The 24,640-nt window shown below is 40.8% G+C and overlaps 1 protein-coding gene across 2 annotated transcripts in view; it reads right to left on the bottom strand.

Annotated features, from left to right (window-relative positions):
* Positions 1–24,640, bottom strand: part of znf608 (zinc finger protein 608) — a 67,817-nt gene that overhangs the window by 32,732 nt on the left and 10,445 nt on the right. For both annotated transcript variants that reach the window (XM_072387266.1, XM_072387267.1), the window contains exon 2: positions 7,723–7,993. In XM_072387266.1, coding sequence (XP_072243367.1) covers positions 7,723–7,993 — 271 coding nt within the window. The remainder of the gene's footprint in view (positions 1–7,722; positions 7,994–24,640) is intronic.

The following is a 24,640-nucleotide window of genomic DNA, read 5'->3' as shown; positions in this document are numbered from 1 at the left end:
TTATATTCCCCAGTGCTGTGTTTGTGTTTTCTTCTTCATTCCTGCCTGAGTGGAGTGAGGAGCTCCTGTTAATTAATACTGGGCTGAGAAGCAAACGCCTCTCAGCCAAACTCGACAGTGAACAGAGTACCGGCGGCTGGCAGAGTGAGATGGGATTTATTCATTTACAGCCTGCAGTAAGGTTTTACACCTCCGCTGAGAGACTGTGGTTCTGAGCTCTGTCCTCGTTAACGGCCTATCAAAGAGCTGTGGCGTTGATATCGGCTTATGAATCATCAGGCTCTCTGATCCGCGGCCTGGGAGTCCCATGGTATCATTTTGCAGTGCTGGACAGTCCTCTGGTTCTACTTTTCTTCTGGACTTGGACTTATTACTACGCACAGTTTGATGCCAAAACTGCTCTCATGAGACTCTTGAATAAGAGGGATCTCGGTTATATTAGTTTATTGAAGGGAAAATATCAGTCTGCCTATGTTTTTCAAACCCACACAAACGACAACAAAGCCCATTTTAATGTGTTAAAGTTTGTTCTTTAGGTTACAAACAGAGGCTCTTTTTAAAGCTAAATTATTTACACAAAGTTGAGATGTCTGTAGCTGATGTTCTGGAAGTGGGTTCACAGTATGCAAAAGTCAAAAAATTAATAATTCATCTGCTTTAGCCACAAAACCACAAGTTTAAAGGGGAACTACGGTATTTTTAAACCTGGACCTTATTTCTGGGATGAAATACGTTCATCTACTCACCGAGAACAGTTTGGTGAAAGTCGGTGTCCTTCTGAAGATATTTAGATAACTCGAGATCCATATAACGGAGTGAACGGGGCTTAGAGGATGCAGCCTCTAAATAAGGCATTATCTGTCTTTATTTCACCAATACTTTAAGAGGAATGAATGAATGAACGTGTGCTATAGCTCTGTTAGCTCATAGCTGCTGTGTTGTTGTTTATAGCTGCTGCAGCACAGCTTATTTACTCCTTTCTCTGTGACAGTCGGCTAACTTCACACAGAGTTTGCTACTGATAGTTTTGTGCAACATGGCAGGATATTTATCAGATTTTGACAACATGAACGACAACTTTGAGTACGATGGACGTCCTTACCGGAGTGAATGAGCTGTGCTGCATCCATTATATCCATTATATGGATCTCGAGGAATCTAAATATCTTCCGAAGGACGCCGACTTTCACCAAACTGTTCTCGGTGAGCAGATGAACGTATTTCATGCCAGAAATAAGGTCTAGCTTTAAAAATACCGGAGTTCCCCTTTAAGCTGGCTGGTCAACCAAACAGGCTGTTAACTGTTGCTCTCGGTTTCCAGGGTCAGGTTTCAAGATTTCAAGCCTGACTTTCATTTCATGACACCTGATCTGAGTTTGCTTGTCGGCCATCAATCGCTATGTGTGAACGCTTTAAAGACATGAGTCATGAGGAGACTCTGGGTCTTTGGGGGAGGAGTTTATGAGTGACAAGTTGAAGCCAATGAGAGCAGAGACAGATGGAGTCGGGGGCAAAACGTGGGAAATAAAAACGAACAACAGAGCAAAGTGTAGATGCTGTGGTCTGCTCAGGAAACTAAAAGCTGGAGAGAACATAGACGTCTCTGATGTTTCTGGCATGTCATTTCATGACAGACTGAGGAAAAATTAAGGAGAGAAACTGCCACTTTCTTTTCAACAGCCACTTAAACAAAGCAGACAGAATAATGAATAACCGGGAGCCACTTGTGTGACAATATAACGTTAATTAGAAGATGAGAGCTGGAGCTGCTTGATAAAGATCAGTTAGAAGAGTCAGGGGTTAAGTCTGGTGAAAACAGTTTGCAGCGTGTAATTGGATGATGTGATCACGCCACGACTTTAAAACTCTTCTAGTATGAACTTGATCTTATGAGCAAAAAAAAATTACAATGACGCTTGAGGTTGTTTTTGCCTTTTTTGAAGAAAAACGTTAAAGTCACTCCAATTTTCCCTCTTTCTTTTTCTTTTTTACTCCTCGAGGTTTGTGTCCAGTTAGGAAAACTACTTCGCCTTCACCACCACCTTCTGGCAGCATTACAGCGCTTTGTTTTTTCATTTTTATGAATATTTTATGTTAGTTGTACAAACTTTACTGCTCTGACAACATTTTTGAGCGTCTTTCTGACAATCTTTTCTATGCTTTTCAAGAAAAGGTTCAAACTAATTAACAAAATGCATATTTTAATGAATTACTAATGAATTACTAATGAATTAATTATCGCCGACGGGTATTTGTCTCCCATTAAAGCACTTTTTATTATTTATTATTTTTGTTGTAAACGTCTGCGGCTCACCGGCTTTTATTTTGAAAAATTCCATCGTGAGCGAGCCTCGTATGTTTCTTCCTGCTGCAGCGCTCACAGGAAATAGCCAGAAAAGAAAAGGATGGTGGCGGATGAAGCGGGCTAAACAAACATGGAGAAGGTTACGGAGCTTTTACATGTCCATTTTCACTTCAAAGTTCTTCCAGACGACGCAGTCAAAGTCATTTGTAAGCACTGCAACGTTGAATTGTCACCGGAGTACTTGAGACTACTGTCTGAATCCTGCTCCACCAACAGACTCAAGAACTCTTTTGTCCCTCTGGCCATCAGGCTGTACAACAGCTCTCAGTGATGCTACTTCTGCTAGTTCTACGGTCACTTTATATTTGTAAATAATTTATGGTTGTACAAAACATTTAATTTCTACAGTTAGTTCTTAGTTTTGTAATAGTTTTAGTATCTATCCTAATGTATGTTGAATGTATGTTATGTTATTTTTGCTACTGGATGCTTTTTCCTTCAGGATCAATAAAGTATCCATCCATCCATCCATTTCTATAATATGACTGTAAAGTTCCAATAAAAGTGCGTCATATGCTACTTTTGAATTCATTATTGGATTTTGCATATAACAATGCGATTAATCGTGATTAATCGCAGGAAATTATGCGATTAATCGTGATTAAAGAATTTAATATTTGCCCAGCCCTAATATTTAAGTTTTCATTTTGTTTGTTGCAGTTTAAGGAAAAAACTTTCCCGAACAGGAGTTGGTTGTGTAAGAGGAAGGGTTCAGCTAAGGGTGATACATGGATTCATTCACTTAACATGGAGGCTGAAACATGACCTGAAAAAAGTAACATCATTAGAACGACTGACGACTGCGTACAAACTGATGTAAGGGGTTGAAATGAGAATCAGATCTGCTGGGATCCAACTGCTTTTACAGACTGAGTGCTGCTGGAAACCATTCGCTGCTGTTTCTGTTCTCGTCCACTTTCAAACTGCACTTTCCACAGCAGGACACTCAACGTTTGTCCAATTTAAAATCAGAATCATCAACCAAGAGTAAGTGGACGACCAGACAGCCGCCACATTCAGCTCCGAAACTCTCACACACAGACAACAGTCCTGGATTACGGGCTGTTTTGTCAAACAACCGGTACTGTTGTTCTTCTGGCTTGGACTCATTCTGCAAACACAGAACAGTCCAGCAGAGCTGAAATCCCATTTCTCAAGAGATAGAAATATTTACTCAGCTTTAGGTCCAGACATGCTGTTCACTGGGAGCTGTTAGACATTTGGAAAGAGCCCCTCTGACGCTTTTAAATGAAGAGTCTCCAATTCCAGCCTCCCTGGATGAATAAGTTCTGTCTTCAGTTTCAGTGAGACGGATGCTGAAATGTGCCTTTTGCTGGAAATTTGCACCCGATTGTTCACACACAGAGTTTGGAGGAAGGGTCACCTTGCATCTGTGACTGTCAGTCTCTCAGAAAGTTGGATAAACACAAATAAACTCAAACGTGAGAACGACTGAAAAACAAAAAGCTGCTGAGGCCTTTCATGCATCTGCCATCACTGAAGCTTCAGAAGATGTTTGACCTTCTTACTAAAGGTTCTGTCACTTTCTTTTTCAAGCTTTTGTTCACATCTCTGCTTATTTCCACCACTCAGTGCATGAGCACTAAAACTCAGAATGAAGAGGAAAAGGTTCAAACAATGAAACCGCTACAACACTGTCGCCAACATGTTTTCAGTTTCTGAATCAGCTTCAGTGTCTTTAAGGTAATTACAGAGACAAAAGCACCTGAAACACAGAGACAAAAGCACCTGAAACACAGAGACAAAAGCACCTGAAACACAGAGACAAAAGCAACTGAAACACAGAGACAAAAGCACCTGAAACAGAGACAAAAGCAACTGAAACACAGAGACAAAAGCAACTGAAACACAGAGACAAAAACACCTGAAACACAGAGACAAAAGCACCTGAAACACAGAGACAAAAGCAACTGAAACAGAGAGACAAAAGCACCTGAAACACAGAGACAAAAACACCTGAAACACAGAGACAAAAGCAACTGAAACACAGAGAGAAAAACAACTGAAACACAGAGACAAAAGCACCTGAAACACAGAGACAAAATCAACTGAAACACAGAGACAAAAACACCTGAAACACAGAGACAAAAGCACCTGAAACACAGAGACAAAAACACCTGAAACACAGAGACAAAAGCACCTGAAACACAGAGACAAAAGCACCTGAAACACAGAGACAAAAGCACCTGAAACACAGAGACAAAAGCACCTGAAACACAGAGACAAAAGCACCTGAAACACAGAGACAAAAGCAACTGAAACACAGAGACAAAAGCACCTGAAACACAGAGACAAAAGCACCTGAAACACAGAGACAAAAGCACCTGAAACACAGAGACAAAAGCAACTGAAACACAGAGACAAAAGCAACTGAAACACAGAGACAAAAGCAACTGAAACACAGAGACAAAAGCACCTGAAACAGAGACAAAAGCACCTGAAACACAGAGACAAAAACACCTGAAACACAGAGACAAAAACACCTGAAACACAGAGACAAAAGCACCTGAAACACAGAGACAAAAGCAACTGAAACACAGAGACAAAAACACCTGAAACACAGAGACAAAAACACCTGAAACACAGAGACAAAAGCAACTGAAACACAGAGAGAAAAACAACTGAAACACAGAGACAAAAGCAACTGAAACACAGAGACAAAAGCACCTGAAACACAGAGACAAAAGCAACTGAAACACAGAGACAAAAACACCTGAAACACAGAGACAAAAGCACCTGAAACACAGAGACAAAAGCACCTGAAACAGAGACAAAAGCAACTGAAACACAGAGAGAAAAGCACCTGAAACACAGAGACAAAAACACCTGAAACACAGAGACAAAAGCAACTGAAACACAGAGACAAAAAGACCTGAAACACAGAGACAAAAGCAACTGAAACACAGAGACAAAAGCACCTGAAACACAGAGACAAAAGCACCTGAAACACAGAGACAAAAGCACCTGAAACAGAGAGAAAAGCACCTGAAACACAGAGACAAAAGCAACTGAAACACAGAGACAAAAACACCTGAAACACAGAGACAAAAGCACCTGAAACACAGAGACAAAAGCACCTGAAACACAGAGACAAAAGCAACTGAAACAGAGACAAAAGCACCTGAAACACAGAGACAAAAGCACCTGAAACACAGAGACAAAAGCACCTGAAACACAGAGACAAAAGCACCTGAAACACAGAGACAAAAGCACCTGAAACACAGAGACAAAAGCACCTGAAACACAGAGACAAAAGCACCTGAAACACAGAGACAAAAGCAACTGAAACACAGAGACAAAAGCACCTGAAACACAGAGACAAAAACACCTGAAACACAGAGACAAAAGCACCTGAAACACAGAGACAAAAGCAACTGAAACACAGAGACAAAAGCACCTGAAACACAGAGACAAAAGCACCTGAAACACAGAGACAAAAGCACCTGAAACACAGAGACAAAAGCACCTGAAACACAGAGACAAAAGCACCTGAAACACAGAGACAAAAGCACCTGAAACACAGAGACAAAAGCACCTGAAACACAGAGACAAAAGCACCTGAAACACAGAGACAAAAGCAACTGAAACACAGAGACAAAAGCACCTGAAACAGAGAGAAAAGCACCTGAAACACAGAGACAAAAGCACCTGAAACACAGAGACAAAAGCACCTGAAACACAGAAAAACTGCTTTGGGGAAAAGTGAAAAAGCAGACAGTTCACAGTGAGCATAAAAAGGTGGTGTTGGTCGGGTCTGTCGGCTCTCTGAAAAGCTAAATGAAGTGATGAGGACCTCTTCATCCATTCAGGCTCGATGAAGTGTGCACTTGAAAAAGAGAAACCTGAGCTTTCAAGCCATTCTGCGTAATTAAGGACTGAACAGATGAACTAACATGATTAGTTCCGTAAAATATTTAGTTGTTTTCTGAAAACAAACATGTCACACGAACAGGAAGAATAAGAGCGGTGCTTTGCAGAGTTTGTGCTCGTGGACTAAAGCTGCAGCGTGCAACACATTAAAAGAAAAAACACTTGGTGTCAGGATGGAAAAAAAGAGCCAAAACCTGAAGCTTTCTTTTAAGATCCACGCCGAGCATTCGTTGTAGCTCTGCTGGATGAGGCCACAGCGCCTGTGATCTGCTTTGTTCAAATATTAAATACTTTGCTAAAGTCCAGAACAGTTGCAGGGATTTTTTCAAACATATGCAAACAAATATAAATATAAATACAGTAGATAAGCAAAGGATGTTTTAGTACAGTTCTGAGCAGCTTTAAAGTGAATATCTGGTCTGAGCTCCTTTATTCTCCAACACAGCCTGAACCCTCTGAGACGAGCTTTCTGTCATTTCTTTAAGGAGTCTTCAGGAATAGTTCTCCAGGCTTCTTGAAGGACATCCCAAAGCTCTTCTTTGGATCTGGGCTGCCTTTTGTTCCGTTCTCTGTCAGATGATCCCACACTGCTTCAATAATGTTGAGGTCCGGGCTCTGGGGAGGATTCATCCCTCCATAAGACCTGTTGCCACTGATTTTCAGTCCACTTCTTGTGTCATTTGGCACAGCTCAGCCTTTTCTCCCTGTTTCCCTTCCTTAAGAATGGCTTCTTGACAGCCACCCTTCCATGGAGACCATTTCTGATGAGGCTTGGGCCAACAGTAGATGGATCAGCTGAAGGTCCAGATGCATCTCTCAGGTCCTGTCAGGTCACAGCTGGATTTTTTCCTCTTTCTTAAGGACATCACTTTCAGATCCTGTTCATCTGCTGCAGATAGTTTTTTAGGCCTGACACTTCTTCTTTTGTCCTCCACTTGTCCAGTTTCCTCAAATGTTTTAAGGACACACTGCACACCATGCTGAGATATGCCAAGTTTTCAGCTAATAGCTCTTTGGGAATCACCTTGTTGCTGCAGAAATCCTATTTTCTGTCTGTCAAACTGTGTTTTCTTTGCTGTTTTTCATAGATGCAACTAAAGAAATGGGAACAAATGATGTGTCTTTGTGACAGGCTGCTGGTAACAAAGTGCCTAAAGATCCAATTTCTGCTTGAATGATTCATAGGTTAGAGTTAAGTAGCTGAACAAAGAAAATCCTCTGAAAACGATCAGGTACAAGGACTGGACTGAAATTTGAGAAACAGCAGTGAAATGTCCAAAGAAAAACTTTGAAAGACCTTCAGAAAGCCTGAAGAACTATTGCTCATGATCACTTTGTCTGGCTGCTTGGAAGCAAACTGTAAAGAATGACGAGTGGCTTAAAACTGCACACTCTGGACAGTAAAAAAAGTGCTGCGTTGGAGCGATTATCAGTGAGACATTCAGAGTTTCTGAAAAACTTCTCACCTTCTTCTGTCTCGTGCCACACAATCCCCTCCAAGTTGACGCTCGTCCCGGGCTGGCATGGCCCCAGGCACACCGAGTCACCCTCCGACGCCCCTGCGGCGCCTCCATCCTGCGTGTTGGTGCCGATGGACCTCGTCCTCACCCCCAGCTGCTTGGGGTTTGAGGTGGGCAGGGCTGGAGGGGAGAAGGAGGGGACAGAGGGCAGGGAGCATCCAGGGGCCCCGGGGTGGCCTGGAGCTGGGGGAGCTGGCACCGTGAACATGGGGTCCACCTGAGGGGAATAAGAGATTTATTTCAGATCAGATAAGATGTGCCTTGGTATACGTTGTTGTACTAATTCAGTTCATCTCAGTTTCACTGTATTTCATGAAATTCAGCTCAGTGTCTGGTGCTGAATACGTCTGCAGAAATAAAAGTAAAAAGATTATTAAAGTAATTCTAATATAGTGAATCAAGCTGACATCTGATCAGTTGGATGTTAGATAATGCTGCACAAACGAGGCATAAATCAGGAGGATATTTTAAGGAAGAGACATTCTCTCTAAATGCCAAAGCGTTCATTTTTCTTTTCACAGTCTGCTGTCACTAATATTCTAATATTTAGAAGCTAATCATCTCTCAACCGCAGTCAGAGTGACTGAACCAACTCTGCTGTTGCTGGAGCTCCTCCAGCGTCATCCAGACACAAAATGGTCTCTGTGCTGCTGGTTTCCGAGGAAAAACATGCAACTTTATGGGAATATTTTACTAATAATTTCTGCTGCATCGAAGATCTATTTGAAAATGAAGAGATGTTTTGGGCCTTTGCTCCTCAAGGTAAAGATTCAAATGCTGACTCAAGTTATTAAGGACAAAATATCCAGCTTCACAAACACAATTACTTTGAAACAAACTAGTTCTGACACTTAGAACAAGGCTGATGGGACACAATAACAATTAGAACATTTGAGTTCACCTTCAGTTGTCATAACTATGAACTATCGAGTGTGTACGAGACTTTCTAAACAACACAAGTGCAGCTGGTAAATGTGACAGAAGACAGATGAGCATCGTGATGGCATCATTATAAGGATGTAAACTAGCAGATGGTAAAAAAAAAACATTCCTGTTTTTATGACTTGGCTGTTTTCATAAATCTGAACAAAGAGGTTTATGCAGACACGATTAAATAATCAATTCATGATGATTTTTTAACCGTGACAGGCCTACAAGACGTCTTAGAAATGTAATTTCCAACGTGGTTAAGTGGATGAAGCATCGTAGCAACTGGATTAACGTCACAGTGAAAATACGTTCTTATTGATGTCGATGTTGAGTCATTTGACACAGGACTGATTCTTCTGTCTCTCTCCAGCATAGCCAATCAGATGATTGTAAACACATTTAAACAAGACTGGACAGACCATTACTGGCACCTAAAATAACAGAAGAAAAACCACCAACAAAGAGGCTTAAACCATCTGTAAATATTCAGATTCATAAATATTCATATTTGAATAAAAGCCTAAAAGGATGGAAAATTCGGCCTGATTTTTCCACATTTGTGACATTTTGTTTCTTCTTCTTCTTTGTTTCATACTAAGTTAATATTCAGGTCTGAGGTCTTTAAGGATCCAAACCTTTGGAGCCGAGTGATTCATTTCCTAAAAAGAAGCATCCAATCTGAGGGCACTTAGCAGAAAAGATTAACTCTAAGAAAATCACAATCCCTCATTTTCTATTTGAAACCTTTTTACACTTCCTGTTTGAACAAATGACCCCATCAGCTGAGTTGATGAGCTTTGTCTGCTGCACCTGATTAAATCCTCCAGCCAGAGGCATCATTTCAGCTGAATTACCAGAGATTTTAATGCTAAACCTGCTGAAACCTGCTGATGCATCGCTGGGAACTATTTGTCTGCAGCTACAGAACTGAAAGCAGCTGTTAGTCCAACTCTGCTGAGCTGGAAGTTAATTAAAGCTTCTTTTTAAATCATTTTAGAAGGAACACTCTTAATCAAGTTGAGTATTCTCATAAATGAAAGTCTGTAGGAAACGCTGGAGCCTCAAAAACATCAGGACAAACTAAAAGACTGAATCATTATTTTGTCTCGATTATGAACTGAAGACACGGTGTTGGGTTTTAACGCTGCATTCATTACTAATAAATGTCTGTCAGCTTATTATTTTTCAGTCTCTAGCAGTGTTTCATAAAACCCAGAACATCATTTCTAAATTTTCAGAACTTACGAGTGATCTTAACCACCATTATCACCATGGTTACGTGTAATGAAATCCATCCCAAGGGAGTCTTTTCTTTCAGAGCTCCACTGTTATCATCACCACTTATTATGGCCCCAATTACAAAGGCTCTGGGAAATAATTCTGCTGAGAAGGCAGCAGAAATTGGCAGTGAAGGATCTTTTTTCTCCACATTATGACTTAATAAAGATTACATGCTTAATAGGTACCTCGCTGCACGATGTTCTTGAGTGTTTTAAAGGTAATCCGCACAATGCTGCCTATGGAAGCGCCTGACAAAACAGCAGCCATTTGGTATTTGGTTTCCCAAAAGAAGAAGCTGTTTATCTGCTGAGTGATTATGAGGATCAAACAGCTGCTCATATGTCAATCAAATCTGACAAGAAAGGATTTGATTTTCTCTCACCGTGTCAGTGTGATGCAGAGTGGTGCTCAGCCCGTCTTTAAACCCTCTCTGCTGCTTTTCTTTCACAGCAGTTTTACCTGCAGAGCTTACAAATTCACCTGCAGCAAAGAGGACTGAATACCAGCAAATGTCCAATTTCAAGGGGCTTTGATTGATATTGGAGCAAAGATTTAGCATGGACAGATGCAAATTATGCTTCAAGATATGTCTCCATGAAATGTTCTAACCCATAATCTTTAACTTGGGTGTTTTCCCTCAAAACATTTCAGGAAATCTCTTTTTCCAATAACTTCCAACAGTGATACAAAACATAGCAGCACAGTGACATAAATTAAGCTAAATATGTAGCTTGTGTCCCTCTGGGATGTTGGACAGTAGTTCAGGCAACACTGTGGCTGAAGACAAAGACCTGCAGAAACATCCCGAAGCAGCTGTTGCAGCTGCTGGTTTAGAAATATCAACGAGAACTGTGTCGCTGTAAAGAAGCAGCCATGAAACGGATGTGTTGAACCTGTTGATAATAATCCATCCCATTCTCATCGGACAGACTTCCAGGAGAACGTCTCAGCTATTCGGTCTCAGCCACAGTTCACACATGTAGCTCACAGCAGGATACTGTCTGCTGGAGATGTGTTACATTCACGCTTTGTCTCGGTCGGGGATCTTCTGGAGGTTTTACAACAAGCTGACTGGAAAATCTCAGCAATGTTGCAGACATTTGGCTTCTTAATGCTCCCTCTTCAGAGCGTCTCTGAAAATCTACAGGACTGCCGTGCACGATGGGTGAAAACGGCGATGAAATGCTGTTTTATCTTACAAATTAATTGCAGAAGGTAGCGAAAGCTTTTCATTATCCAACAAACGAGATTAACTTGATGAACTGGTGTATTTTAAACACATTTGTGAGAGAACAACTGCTTTATAAAGGTCGTCTAAAACCTCGGTCTGATGTTTGGCTGCTGCTACTTCAGTTTAATTTACTTTTAGAGTCCAATGAAGTCATGATGTATCAGGAGCTGACATCTCAAACATTAAAGCAACAGCAACATTTGATGCCCTGGGAATAATGGGTTGACTAATCAGCTTCTACTTGGTCAGATGCTTATATAGCTACAGAGTAGGGCTGCCACTCTGTCTGTGATGAGATCAGGCTTTTATTCTTTAGTGTTGTCTTATAATTTTCCAACGTGGTTTTTCTGGCATTTTAGTGCAAACTGAACATTTACGTCCTATTGAATAATAAGTCTCTGAAACCTTTCTCCCAAGATAATACCAATGGGCACCATATTTGTGCATTTAAATCTGATTTATTACGAGTCTCTGACAGAGGACCTGCTGTGCTGAACTGCTTAGAGGTGGTGCCCCGTTGCCATGGTGCCACTTGTACAGCTAGCTAGCAGGTGACTTGTGAGATGTTTTAGAGTAACACGACATTGTGCAAAGCCAACAAACAACATTATATTAGTAGGTTACTGCACCATTGGATTCAAAAACCTACTAACACAGCTTCCTTGTTTATTTCATGTCACGATTTTCCGCTTATGAAGGCTTTGCTCGCTAATTTCCTCCATTTTTGAAGGAACGTAGCTAACATAATGCTAGCTTTTTTTACTGAGATGTTACCACATCATGCTTTAGGTCAACCTGACACTTAGCATCTACTGCTGGATCATAAAGGAAAAGACTTTATTTACAGATTACAATGAGCTTTTTTATTTTCTTATATTCATATCATACAAATACAACATGAACATTTTTTTGAATGGAAAGTTTAGATGTCACGTTTTCCATTATAAAGACCTGCTTGTGTCGGTGGAGGAGCTTTCCTTCAGTTCATATGTGAAGTATATATCTTTGGTCTAATTCTATAAGATTCTGAGGTAATACTCACCAAAGACATTAGATCCAAAGGAATGAAAGTGAGCAGAATTTTTTCCATTCTCCCTTTTTATATCACACCACTATCTCTGTACTGCTGGACAGTCCCAGAGGACATAGAGGTCAAGCCACAATTCCTCCAGCGGATGGATGATATTGAGTTCTAATAGAGTGATGAGATAACTATTGGAGTCCTGAAGAATCTCATTTAAATCTTCCATTCATGCTCCTTCCACAGGGGGGAATTATTCTTAATAGTCTGGTGAATCTATCCATAAGCTCAATGATCCAAAGCACACTTTAACACTCAGCCGAGTCACAGGCAAAATGTGTGAAAACAAACTCATGCATCATGTGCATTTAGGTCACCGCATGGCACAATGATGGTTCCTGATAAACATGCATCTTATGTAAATCATGTATTTGTCACGTTTCATGTTTAGATTCATGTCTTGTCTCATCATTTCCTTTTATTTTGAAACACTAACTTCCCTCTCGTTTCAGGTACCTTTCCCTTCCTCCCCTGTCAAGCGTCTGATCGTCTTCCCTGATTCCCAAAGTGTTTCCACCTGTTCCCCTTTGGCTCCTCATGTGTTCAAATAGTCTGCGTCTCCCTTGTCTTGTGCCAGTGTGTCGCCACCGGTCCATGTTCTTATTTCATAGAATCCATGTAACCGTGAGCCTGTAGCTGAGCGATCCTCCTGCAGAGCTATCTTTGTTTATTCCATAGCCATAGTTAAGTTTTCAGTCTGTTTTGTTCATCTGTTAAGGAGTGATTTTGGTTTTGTTTCATAGAACTGATAAAGGAGAGTTGAGTTTTGAGTTATCATTAAAGTTTCACAGTTCCTCCGTTAGTGGAGAGTTTTGTATTTGGTTCATAGAGATCTTTGGGCCTCCGTTAAAGATGAGCCTAGTTGTTAAGTTTCATGGTGCCTCCCTTTGTGGAAAGTTTTGTGTTTATTAGTGATTCTGCCTCCGTTAATCGAGAGCGTCTTTTGTTTATTCCGCCTCACTAGGAGAGAGTGAGAAGTTTATTTGTTACCATTTCACAGCCTTTCTGTTCTCCTCCTGTAGTGAAGTGAGTTTTTTTTTTATCATTTTCATAGCTGCACCAGCCTCTACGGTTATTGAGGAGAGTGCCTCAGGTTTTTCACAGCCTCTTGTTTTTGCTCAGTCCTGGAGAAACTTAAGCTGTTTATTGTAAATAAACATTCTGACTTTGAAACGACCCTGCATCTGTATCTTCACGGTCCGTGACAGTATTCAAACCCAAATACTTTCTGAACAGCGCCAAGTGTCTTTGGTGCACCCACGTAGTCAAAGAAACCCTAATATCGGTGTCTTAAACGTCAGTTGATGTGTTAGAGTCATCCTAATAAGAGGCTTTCCCAACTAACTTTATCAATAAGAGTTATTGGTGAATGTGTCAGAAAAAAACATTAAAAAAGGTATCTAAGGCATGCAGACATTGTAAATAATTGTGGTTTCCAGACAAATAAAATGGTGATTTACTTTTGTGGGGATTGAGCTGACAGCACATGCAGAGTCCCCCCCCCCCCCCAGACAGGGACCTTTCTGGGATAAAACTATCTCTGGAGACCCCTCATAAGGTTCCTGTTCTTTAGAGTACGCTACTTAATTCAGGAGGCCAAACTGTGCTCTAAAATATATGAAATTACTCAGAGAAATGTTTTTCTGTTGATATTTATGCGTTGTGCAAATTTATGAAGCAAAATAGCAGTAAAACAAAAAGACATGAGATCCCCTGTGCCCCCTGAAACCATCTGTTTACTCCCACACAGCTGCTGACAAAGACCAACGAGGACTTCTTCCACCAAATCACAAAGCAAATTAACTTTAAAAGAAGGTTCCTGATCCCTGGTGCTTTCTTGCTTCCTCAGAAACCCTGAATAACAACACTTGATCACAATTCACAGCAGCAGCTTTAGTCGGCGGGGATGCAGACTCACACAGCAAATTGACAGAAAAAAACAAAAGCCTGCTCCCCCATGAGCGAAAAACTTCAAACAAATGATCCTCTTACACTGTTTCTTAATTTGAAAAATCCCCTAATAGACACAGAACTAACAGCTTTAGCTCTCTGGTTTAATAAAAAACATGCATGTGGGAACCAAAGACAGCCTGTATTGCTTTACTCTGGGCTTTCGTCATGCTGAACACTTCCAGCTTTGATGCCAAGAATATGAAAGTCTGTTTGGGATCTTGGATGCAATAAAACTGCTGCTCTTCAGGAAAACTGACGTGCATCAGTCAGTAAAGTTATTAAAGTAACAGGAATAGAGAGTTTGGCTATTTTTAAGCTCCTCGTAACACCACTGTCACAAAAACAGATCTCCATGTGCAGCCACACAACGAGTCAGATTAACATAGTTTAAAGGTTCACAAACTTCTCCAAAGTTGCTTTAACAGATGATTCGAACTAAGATTAGAGTTTGAGCTGGGAATTCAGAAGGAATAGCGTCCTTGTCCCAGTATACATGCAGGGGAAGGGAACCAAGCTTGTAAGTTGTGTGAGAAAGCCTTGAAGATATTCTGCTGCTTCTAACTTCCTCTGCGGGAGATCGTGGAACTGAAGCCGACTGAAACTCTGCATCAACGCTGTTGGATAAACATTTATTTGACCTGTTTTTTTGTCTTTTCACAACTCTCTAATATCTTGTTTTGTGAGCTCTTTAGCATCTCTTGACCACAAAGACTGAGTATTACAGCTTTGACTGAACCGTACAGCAGCACGAAACACACAAAGAACACTGAAATATGCATGAACCCTGCAGCTGTACTCAAACCAGAACCTGTTTTTCTCACCTGCCTGGTGTTGATTTCTGTCTTCCTCTTCCTTACAGAGTTAGAAACACCGTAACTAAACAGACAAACCGAATTATTTACTTTCTTGGGGTAACAAAAGGGATGAATCTCTCTTGTAGAGCGTAACTCACACTTAATACAAACACCAAGTCTCTGCTCAAATTGAGCTTGAAATGCTACTTTTAAGGTAATTATTAAAAAACAAGGTAATATATCAAATAAACATTGTTATCCTTTGACATAACTACCTTCACTTTGTCCAATATTTGGGTCTGGATATCTTCTGTAAAGGACTGGATGTTTTCCTGAAGAAGCCAGATACTACAGACATTCAAACTGTATCGCTGCTTTTTAACCACACGTTTAGGGGGCTAACTGGGGAATAACTTCACACACTTGCTTCAGTTTGGGCACACCAAAGAACTCAGAACACACAGAACTTCTGGATTCGCAGGATGTAAATAAGAAGCACGAAGCCGATAAAGGAGGTTTGCATTTGGCTGATGCTCAGATCACGATAATGGGATTACACTAAATCCCATGTAACGCCTTTTGATTAAGGATGTCAAGCATCTGGTAACTGTACATTGCATAAGGTTAATATATGAAGACGTGCACAGCTGACGCTCCAAACAGACACAGGATACACGAGGCAGCATATGCACAAATTAAAAGCTAAGTGTATTTCTGGCTTATAGGGTTAGAGCTAATATTTGGAAATTACAACTCGGCTGTTCTGCTTGGAATTAATTTGGGGTTAAACATACCAATTAATCACATTTGACATGAATATACCATCCATCCATTTTCTATATGTGCTTAATCTAATTCAGGGTTGCAGGGGGGGGTGGAGGCTATCCCAGCTGCTCGAGATGAGGTACACCCTGAACACGTGGCCAGTCCATCACATATGAATATATCATTTCTGGATTTTTATGTGCCTTTATAAACTGCCCTCAGACGACTGGAGGCTAAACTCCATTAACAGCCACGACCACAGTAGCTTATTTCTATAAACATATTAAATTGTTGATGTTTTTGTTGCGTAATGTAACAGAATTATTTCCCTATAGTTTTAATCAGGTTATCTCTCTGGGTCTGTTTCAAACTGGATTAAATGTTTGCTTATAAGACTGTTTAAAGGTATTCAGTTTTTTTCTCTGCACGTCTTTAACTAAAGTTAAACTTCTGGATCTAGATCAAACGTGTCAGTTTCACCATTTAAATTGACTCTTCTCTTCTTAGTTGAAGGTAAGAAGAGAAGCTGCAGTCGGAATAAAGCAGACTCAACTGTGATGTTTCCTTCACTGGAGCTTTGTGCTGAGGCTGAATCACAAAACTCTGTCCTCACTCGCACGCAGAGCTGGATTTTACCAAATTAATCAGGACGCAGGGGCTGAGTGGTGGGCGTCGGGGGAGCCAGCTGAGTTTTCCATTAATTCTGCCTCTAAAATCTATAATTAAACAAAGAGATGCTTTTTCATCTTTGGTTTTTAAGCCTTTTATAAAATCCTCAATCACATTCTTATGAGCTTTAGATACAGAAAAAAATTAAATAAAAATCCATCAAACGATGCAATTATCAATTCATCTTTTCATTTTTTGTCCATTTTTATCCATGTTTTCTGCTAATAAATGCAGTTTTCAGACTCACAATAAGAAAATACTGTTTTTTTCAGCTTTTTCTGTTCACTGACTCCATCTGTCATTAAATCTCTTCTTTTACTCCACAAAGAGGCTTTTTCGTCCTTCCTCTCTCTCTCCATCTCCTATTGCTCTTCTTTGCTTTTATCTGCCCCTTCCCTTTTCTTTCATCCTATCCTTTCTTCCCTCTCTTCTTTCTGTCTTGGCCTCCTCATCTTAATATTTTATCGCCTCTGTCACCTTCATCATTGTCCACTTTCAGTCTCCCTGCCTCTCCTCTTTTCCCATCAGTCCCTTCTTTTCTTTTCTCCCTTCGTTTCAGGTTTTAGCCTCATCCCTCTTTCCCTCTTCCCATCATTCCTCTCCTTGAATCCTCCTATCTCAGCTTCCTGTTCTCCATTGCTTCTTTTCATTTCATGCTCTTAATTTCTTTTCTCCTCTTTTCTTTCTTCGTGTCCTCCTTTCTTACTTCTCCTACACCTCTCCTGGTTTCCCCTCCTCTTTCTTTCCCTTCTTTGTGTCCGTCCTCTCCCCTCCCTTCCCCTTTTCCTGTCATGCTGCTTCTCTTTCTCCTCCCCTCCTATTAAACCCCTCAGTGAGCAGCCACACTGATGCTTTTTCTTTTTTGTTCCCAGACAAAAATCATCCCTGTCTTCATTGTCAGGCTGAAAGACGAGGCGTGTGTGTGTGTGTGTGTGTGCAGACAGTCTGCTGTTTGTCGAGTGTGTGTGTTTTCCTCGAAGAGTAGCCATCTTACCCTTTTCCCTCTCCAGCCTCGCTCATCTTTGCTCTCTTAGTTTCAGTTTCTCTACATAACAGCACACACCACTTACCTTCCCACTGAATGACAAGCGTTAACGTTATTTAAACCAACCGTGAGAAAAACAATGGACATAATAACTCCTGCTGCTGAACAACATCGGAACACCACCACGACACAATCAACCATTAAAAATGGTTTTAACCCAATTCTGCATGAATTAATCTCCCAGAGTTGCAGTGTTTTTATAATGATGAAGCGTCGGAGCTGACAGACGCCGCATGCTGTCAGTGTGACAGCTGGGAAACTGTTCTGATTTATATCAGGTTGCTATGAGGAAACCTTAAAGATGGAGGGACTCATGGGCCAATCAGAGTAAATCCTTTGGCTCCATTATCCTTTCAAAGTGACGTTTTAATAACACAAAAACCCCAGATGTGACTCTCCATTGTTCAGTTGAGGGAATAAGGGAAAGTGGTTAATCAAACATGGCTCCAAATATGATGAAACCAACCTGATTTCACAGCAGCTAATGAACAATAAACACATTACATGCATCCATGTCCACATTTCTTTAGATTTTTTTGGGGATATTTTTACTTTCTGATTCAGGTTTGGTTAGAATTAGGCAACAGAAATATCTGGTAAAGGTTTGGAAAACACGAGAACACCACCTGCAAGGGAGACCTGAACAGAGAATATGGAAGTGACGTTTAATTTGGGTACTTAGGGGGAGTTTGTTTCGGTTACACAACATATTCTGAAGAACTTCTATTCTAACCATGAAGACGGTGCTTTTAGTCACATGATGTAGCACCAACCTCTAAACTCTGAATCAGAATCAGCCTTATCGGCCAGGTATGTGCACACATACAAGGAATTTGACTCGTTAGCTTTGCTCTCTATTCACTCATAAAAGAGACAAAAAAAATTAAATCTAAGTAAATAAAGAATACATTAAATAATTAGATAAGCACAAATATTTCCAAGCAGCAGCTGTGCAGTGAAGAGAAGAGCAAAGATACTGTATATAAGTGAAAAATAATGATTATGGTTAATGGAATATTAACAGTATTTACATTGTTAATGGCTTTGCAACAGAAGAGTGGATGATATTTACCAATAATACTGCATGAATATGCAAATAAAGAGTTGTGGTTATTCCACAGTGAGTTGTTCTGATGTTCTGAGTCCATCAGAGCCACAGTGATACTGAAACTTAAAAGAAAATCTTTGTGAGATGTATATTTCACACAGAGACTGATAAAAGGTTGAGGCTGAGGTTTCAGAATTACTTTGCTTTAATAAATGGGGCAAAAGTGGGTCAGATTCTGCAGGGGATCAGATTTTGGCGCTTACATCAAAAAGGTGGTTTACAGCGTGCAGGAATGTGAGCTGAGGCAGTGCATCAGGATCAGTAATTCAGTCCAATAAATGGATCTTTTGCTGCTGGGCTGCAAAATTAAACTGCAGTGAGTTTTGGTTCTTTCATTCTCTTTCATCTTTCATGAAATTTGACCATTTTCAGCTAAACAAAAGGTAACCAGGCAACAGTGGCTGCAGATAAAGATAACAGAAGGGCGTTCCTTGGGTTAGGGGCTCCGATCCCGACGTTCAACACGACGTGACGTACAGCTGGAAAAAACAAATAAATTCTCTATCTCTGCTCTCCTGGAATTAATTAACTTTCAACCTTCTCACGGGACTGGTGATGAGGTCGCTATGGTAACCAAGCAGGGTCTACTGGACAAACGTGAAATGACTTCTTCACAGGAATGGAGGAGAAACTTCATTGTTCATGGTAAAATGTAAATTTCCCTCATTACATGCCTCCAACACATAATACATTGAGAAGACATTGTGTTTATTCCATTTATTTGTCTGAAACATAGCTGCTTAATACTTAATATTTCACTCAGAGTCACAAAAAAACCCTTAAAGGTGACATATTGTGTAAAAATCCCTTCTACCTGTTTCTGGGAGCATATAACTCCCCCCAAAACACAACCCTGCTTTTTCTTTTAGTTCCCCTTTGTTTCAAAGTTCCTCATTTAACGAGTCGTTCTGATTTTCATTTCTAAAGTCCGCCCCTCCTTAAGTTGACTCCACCTCCTCTGCTAAGCCCCGCCCACTCACATCCACTCAGCTGGACGGATGAAGCCAGCTTTGGTGGAAATGTTCTGCTGTCAGCTGTACTGAGGAGCATGCATCTTCCATCCAGCAGCAGGCTCAGAAGATATCAGAGCCCAGTGGATAAACTATATCTGAGGCTAATGTTCCAGCAGAGTTAGCTAAAGACTGTGAATGTGCAGCAACCACTTTTCATCCCACTGTTTTAACAACTTGGTCCAGTTCAAAGCTGGACTGAAGAAACTGAGCCACAAAGAGGATCAGTTCCGCCTCTCGAGCCTGAACTTCTGAGCAGGGAAATGGAAGCATCTGAGAAATAATTCCTCATGGTTTATTCATTGATTTATTTCTTCCTTTAGCAGCAGCTAACGCTAACAGCTAACGCTAACAGCTTAGCTAATGAAGATGGCATACATCAACTTCTAAGGAGTTATTGCTGAGACTGACCTCAACAAAAGGCCCGCATTGAGCACCTGCTAACAGACTGTTAACAAAGAACTGTGAAAACAGGCCTGAGACAGGAGCCACTGTGCTTAAACCGACAGCCATTTTGACCAAAATCCATCACGTGCATCACAATAAAACACTCGTCTAGGATTGTTCGTCTGAGGAAAAAACTGCTTCTTCTATTTGCATTTTTACCAAGATCGCAAATAAACAAACGTACCCAGGATGAAAGAGTGGAGTCCAAATCTGATCAAATCTATTACTGATGCATAAACCCCCCAAAACGGGTTGCAAACCCCAGAAATCATCAAGAAAATGTTGACGCAAAGCAGTTTTGGCTCATCCATCTTCATGTTTTTCTCTTACATCTTAAGACTTGAGTAAGTGATACAAATTGGTGATGAGGAGATGCATCATATTCTAAACTAAGCCACACAACTGCAGCTTCTGGAGGAAAGCACTGCAGTTCAAGACTAATTTTGGCATCAGTATTCGACAGCATGATAATAAAGTCTTTCATAAACACTGAACCCACAGATAAACTGTCAGCATTAAACCACATCTCATTCACACTTCTCCTCATTGTCACTTTTATTTCCCTGTAATGATCAGATCTGGGAGAGCTGCCTTGATTTGGATTTGAGCAGATAAAAGACACTCGCTGCCTGAGCTGCAGAGCAAAATCCCAAAAGAGTGAAAAAGAAACAGCGTTTTAGGACAGCTGCAGGTGAATAAAATATGGGAGGAAGACAAGAAGAAAGGGATATATGAGGTGAATCTTTCAAGGTTTTTCAGGTAATGACAGACGGTGGGAGTTGAGATGCGATTTATTTCAGCGTCTCCTGTAGCAGTGGAGGATTTGGTGAATGGATGCAGAGAAAACCTGCCAAGCCTGCAGAGCAGAGCGTGTGGGCGTGCCATGAAGCCTTTTCACTCCGCTGGCATTGATACTCTGATCGCTAATGGACTCTCAGCCCAGCCTCCACGAGCTGCTGCTCTGCTCTGAAAACACACTTCAGGTTGCTGTTTGCGAAACCACTTGTTTTTCTTCTCTTCTTTTTAAGCTTCTGTCGAATGAGGTCAAATGGAAAATCATTTCATACCTGTTTTAGAGTCAAGCTGAATAATCACAAACACCAACACGATCCACTGCCTGCATTTTGGCAGAACTGGCTCGTGTTCATCATATTCATTTTAAAATGAGCATTTACCATCAAAAGCCTCCTCGGATGTCTGTATTTATATTTCCAAAATGCATTTTTATAGTTCTGTGTCTTCACTAATAATGAAACAAGTATCTCATATATATATATATCTATATATATATATCTATATATCTATATATCTATAGATATATACATATATAAATAGGATAATCTCTTTCTGAGTTTTCAAAGCACTGCAGTGATAATCAGCCTCAGATCTGATGCATCGAATGTGAATCATAAATATTTAAAATACCTTATGTAATCTTTTCATATAGTTTGCTTCGAGTCCTTTTTTCACTCACAACTCTTCGGTGAAATTGAAAGTACAGGATCGAGCAGCTCTAACTGTGTTAATAACTTAAATGTGACTTTTTACAACAAAAAAGCCACATTTTCCAGGTGAAGCAGGAACGTTTTTGTAAAAAGTATCACCAGGAGAGTGTTCAGATGTGGTTAAAGACTTTTGTCCAGTGTTATTTCCATTTTCTTTACCTACTTTATCCAATTCAAGGTGACGGTGGGGGCTGGAGCGCACCCGATGGGAGAAAAAGCGGTACAAACTGGACAGGGAACCAGTCCATCACAGTCGCTCACTTCTAGGGTCAAATTAAAATCATAAATTAACCCAACATGCACATCTTTTGACGGTGGGAGTAAGTCAGCGTACCCAGAGAGATCCTCACCTGCACCCCACACAGAAAGGCCCCAGCTGGGACTCAAACCAGGAACCCTCTTGCTGTGAGGCGAAGACACTAACCAAAAATAAAAGTGTTATTTCCTTCTTATAAGATTTAAATGATTTAATGACTGATTTAAATGATCTTGTGGATGATTTTGTGGTCTTTGGACAGGTCACTTTCATTGTTGGATCTGAGCAGGTCATCCAGCAGGTTGGGTCTGCAGTCTGAAATGGAAACTAAATGGTGGCTCTCATTGGACTCAGCACACTTACATCATCTCTGTGCACCCACCTTACGCTGCCTCTGATGAGGAAATCTCACTTTGACCTTGAGCTGGTCAAACGCTACACGATTTTTCAAATGATTTCAAAGCTGCAGACAGTTTTCAGAGTGAAAACTAAATCAAGAAGAATCTCACGAGACCCGTGGCGTGTTCCCCGTGATCTCAGTCGTTATATGTAAGGTGGTCACGAAACTCTTGGTGTTTAATATTATAGACACTTCCAAACAGCAGGAAAAGCTGTAACCATGGCGATGAGGCTAAAAAACCATACGGTTCAGATGGATCGAACAAAAGGAGGAGCAGCTAACTGCATTATGGCAACAGCACGAATGTCTCTACGTCGTTCCAACTGCACTGAAAAAATGCAGCTGTGCCTCAAAGCTGCTGATCGGTCGACTTCATTGTTGTTAGGAATTTCCACCAGGTGCATGATGGGAAAAAATTGACCCTGCAAGAATTCCCAGAAGTCTGTGACTTTAAACTCTATGAAGAGGAGGATCGTTTAACTCACTCTCTTTAACTGCAGATTCCTTCAGCAGTTAAAGAGAGTGAGTTAAACGAGGGAAGTTTGTCTACACTTGCATGTTGTTTCAGATGTTGAAGGACTTTGAAATCTCAAAGACAACCACGCAAACGAAAAATCGAGGCCCGAGACTGATCAATATGAGTCAAAATGGAGAGTGAATGCGGAAGGAAAACAGAACTCAGAAGGTCACACACTTCATCAGTGCAACCAAACACAACACAAACAACTAAAATGCAATGCAAAGAGTCCAGAATATGCAAAAACAGCTGATTGGTTTCTCAGCCGTGGATTTCACTGCATATGTTGGATTGTCACTTTTTAGAAAGTTGCAGAAATTGTTGGACACGGCGAGTCTAATCCAGTGTCAGACAGGTGGAGGATGGAGGCTGTTCAACCATCTGACAAGTGCTCTTCAGATGGTATTATACCCGAAGCCTCGATCTCATATCAGGACATTTCTAATTCTACAGGTTGAGTTGGGTGGAAATAAACAAATTGCCGTGACTATCTTGTTGTGGTGATAACTGAATTTACTCAAGACGAAAGGATTAAACCTGTTTGTGTTCCACCTGCAGATTCCCGTGACATTAACAAGACGCTGAAAAGAGCTGAGGCTGCTTCGTGAAAAGAGATGAAGGGAAAAAAAAGTCCTCTCAAGGTCATTCACTCATTTTCAAAAACATCTGAAGCTTTGGATTTTCTAGAATTCACCAGGTGGCTTTACGTCTGCCTGCTGCTTGTCTGATTTTCTCGTTTCAAACCAATAACTTTCTGTCAATCACAGCACAGTCGAGACAAAATCAAAGCAAAAGCTCTCCCACCAGCAGCTCTGGCTACAATAACAGAAATTAAAGCCAAGGAAGGACGAACATTTTAAAACAACACAAAACCTTCAGTTATGGGAAATGGTGAACCTCAGATCTCCCTGGAATACGCCTGGCCCTGAACACATCCTGCTTGCCCGTTTATAAGTTGGATTGTTTGAAGCTGCGTTTCCATTTCAATGAACTGACCATAACTAAGATATTCTTCAGTTCTGAGCATCCGATGTAACAGATAAAGCTACACATTTAAAAAAGGTTAAAGATCTCACAAGAGGATCTGAAGGAATTCAAACTGTTCACCGAAAAACAATCCTGACTCTTACTCACAAAAAACACTTTCCATCAATACCTGAGCTGCATCTTCCGCATCTCTTAGAGAGAAAATAGGGACTTCTGACTGAGGCTTAACTGGTGATCCTGATAAGTCTCTGAGACGTTTGTTCTTTTTGGCACTGAACACATTCAGAGTCGCAATAATCACTTTTCCATCAGAAAAGACTTGGTAAATCCACTCTGACGCAATGTGAAGCAGCCCGAATTAGAGCAGGAGAGATTCATCAGATATTTAAAAGGGAAAACCAAACAATATCAGGGGGTCTGTACGATCCACCGTCACATTTATATATTTACTTAAATGTTGTGTAAACCAACTTATCTCACAGACACATCAAATAGTTTTAACATCTGTCACAAAACATGGATTCCCCCAAAGGAAGTAAAAGGACAAAAAAAACACACAAAAAGATCATTTAAGTTTTGAGGAAAGGAGGGATAACGGCGGTGTTGAATCAGTCCAAAACTTTCACCCATCAAACCCTTGTTCAACTACTCTGACGTAAAACTCTCCCAGTTCCCCATTTTTACCTAGTTTGGGTGGACTCACTGTATGATTAGGTTTGTGCACCAAAAGTACTTAGTTAGGGTGAGGAAAACAGTTTGAGCATCCCTGTGTTACATAAAGAAGGCAACAGAGCTCGATCTGTGCTCTTTTCTGGATTAATGATACGCAGAAGTGGTTGTGGTGACCCCTGCTGGGCCGCCTAATGTCACCAGCGACTGGTCAAA

Source organism: Leuresthes tenuis, unplaced genomic scaffold (genome assembly GCF_036924035.1).
Source record: "Leuresthes tenuis unplaced genomic scaffold, fLeuTen1.0.hap1 SCAF_6, whole genome shotgun sequence".
In the NCBI taxonomy this organism is placed as follows: domain Eukaryota; kingdom Metazoa; phylum Chordata; class Actinopteri; order Atheriniformes; family Atherinopsidae; genus Leuresthes; species Leuresthes tenuis.
The sequence above is the reverse complement of the archived record's forward strand: the minus strand, read 5'-3'. Positions and strand labels throughout refer to the sequence as shown.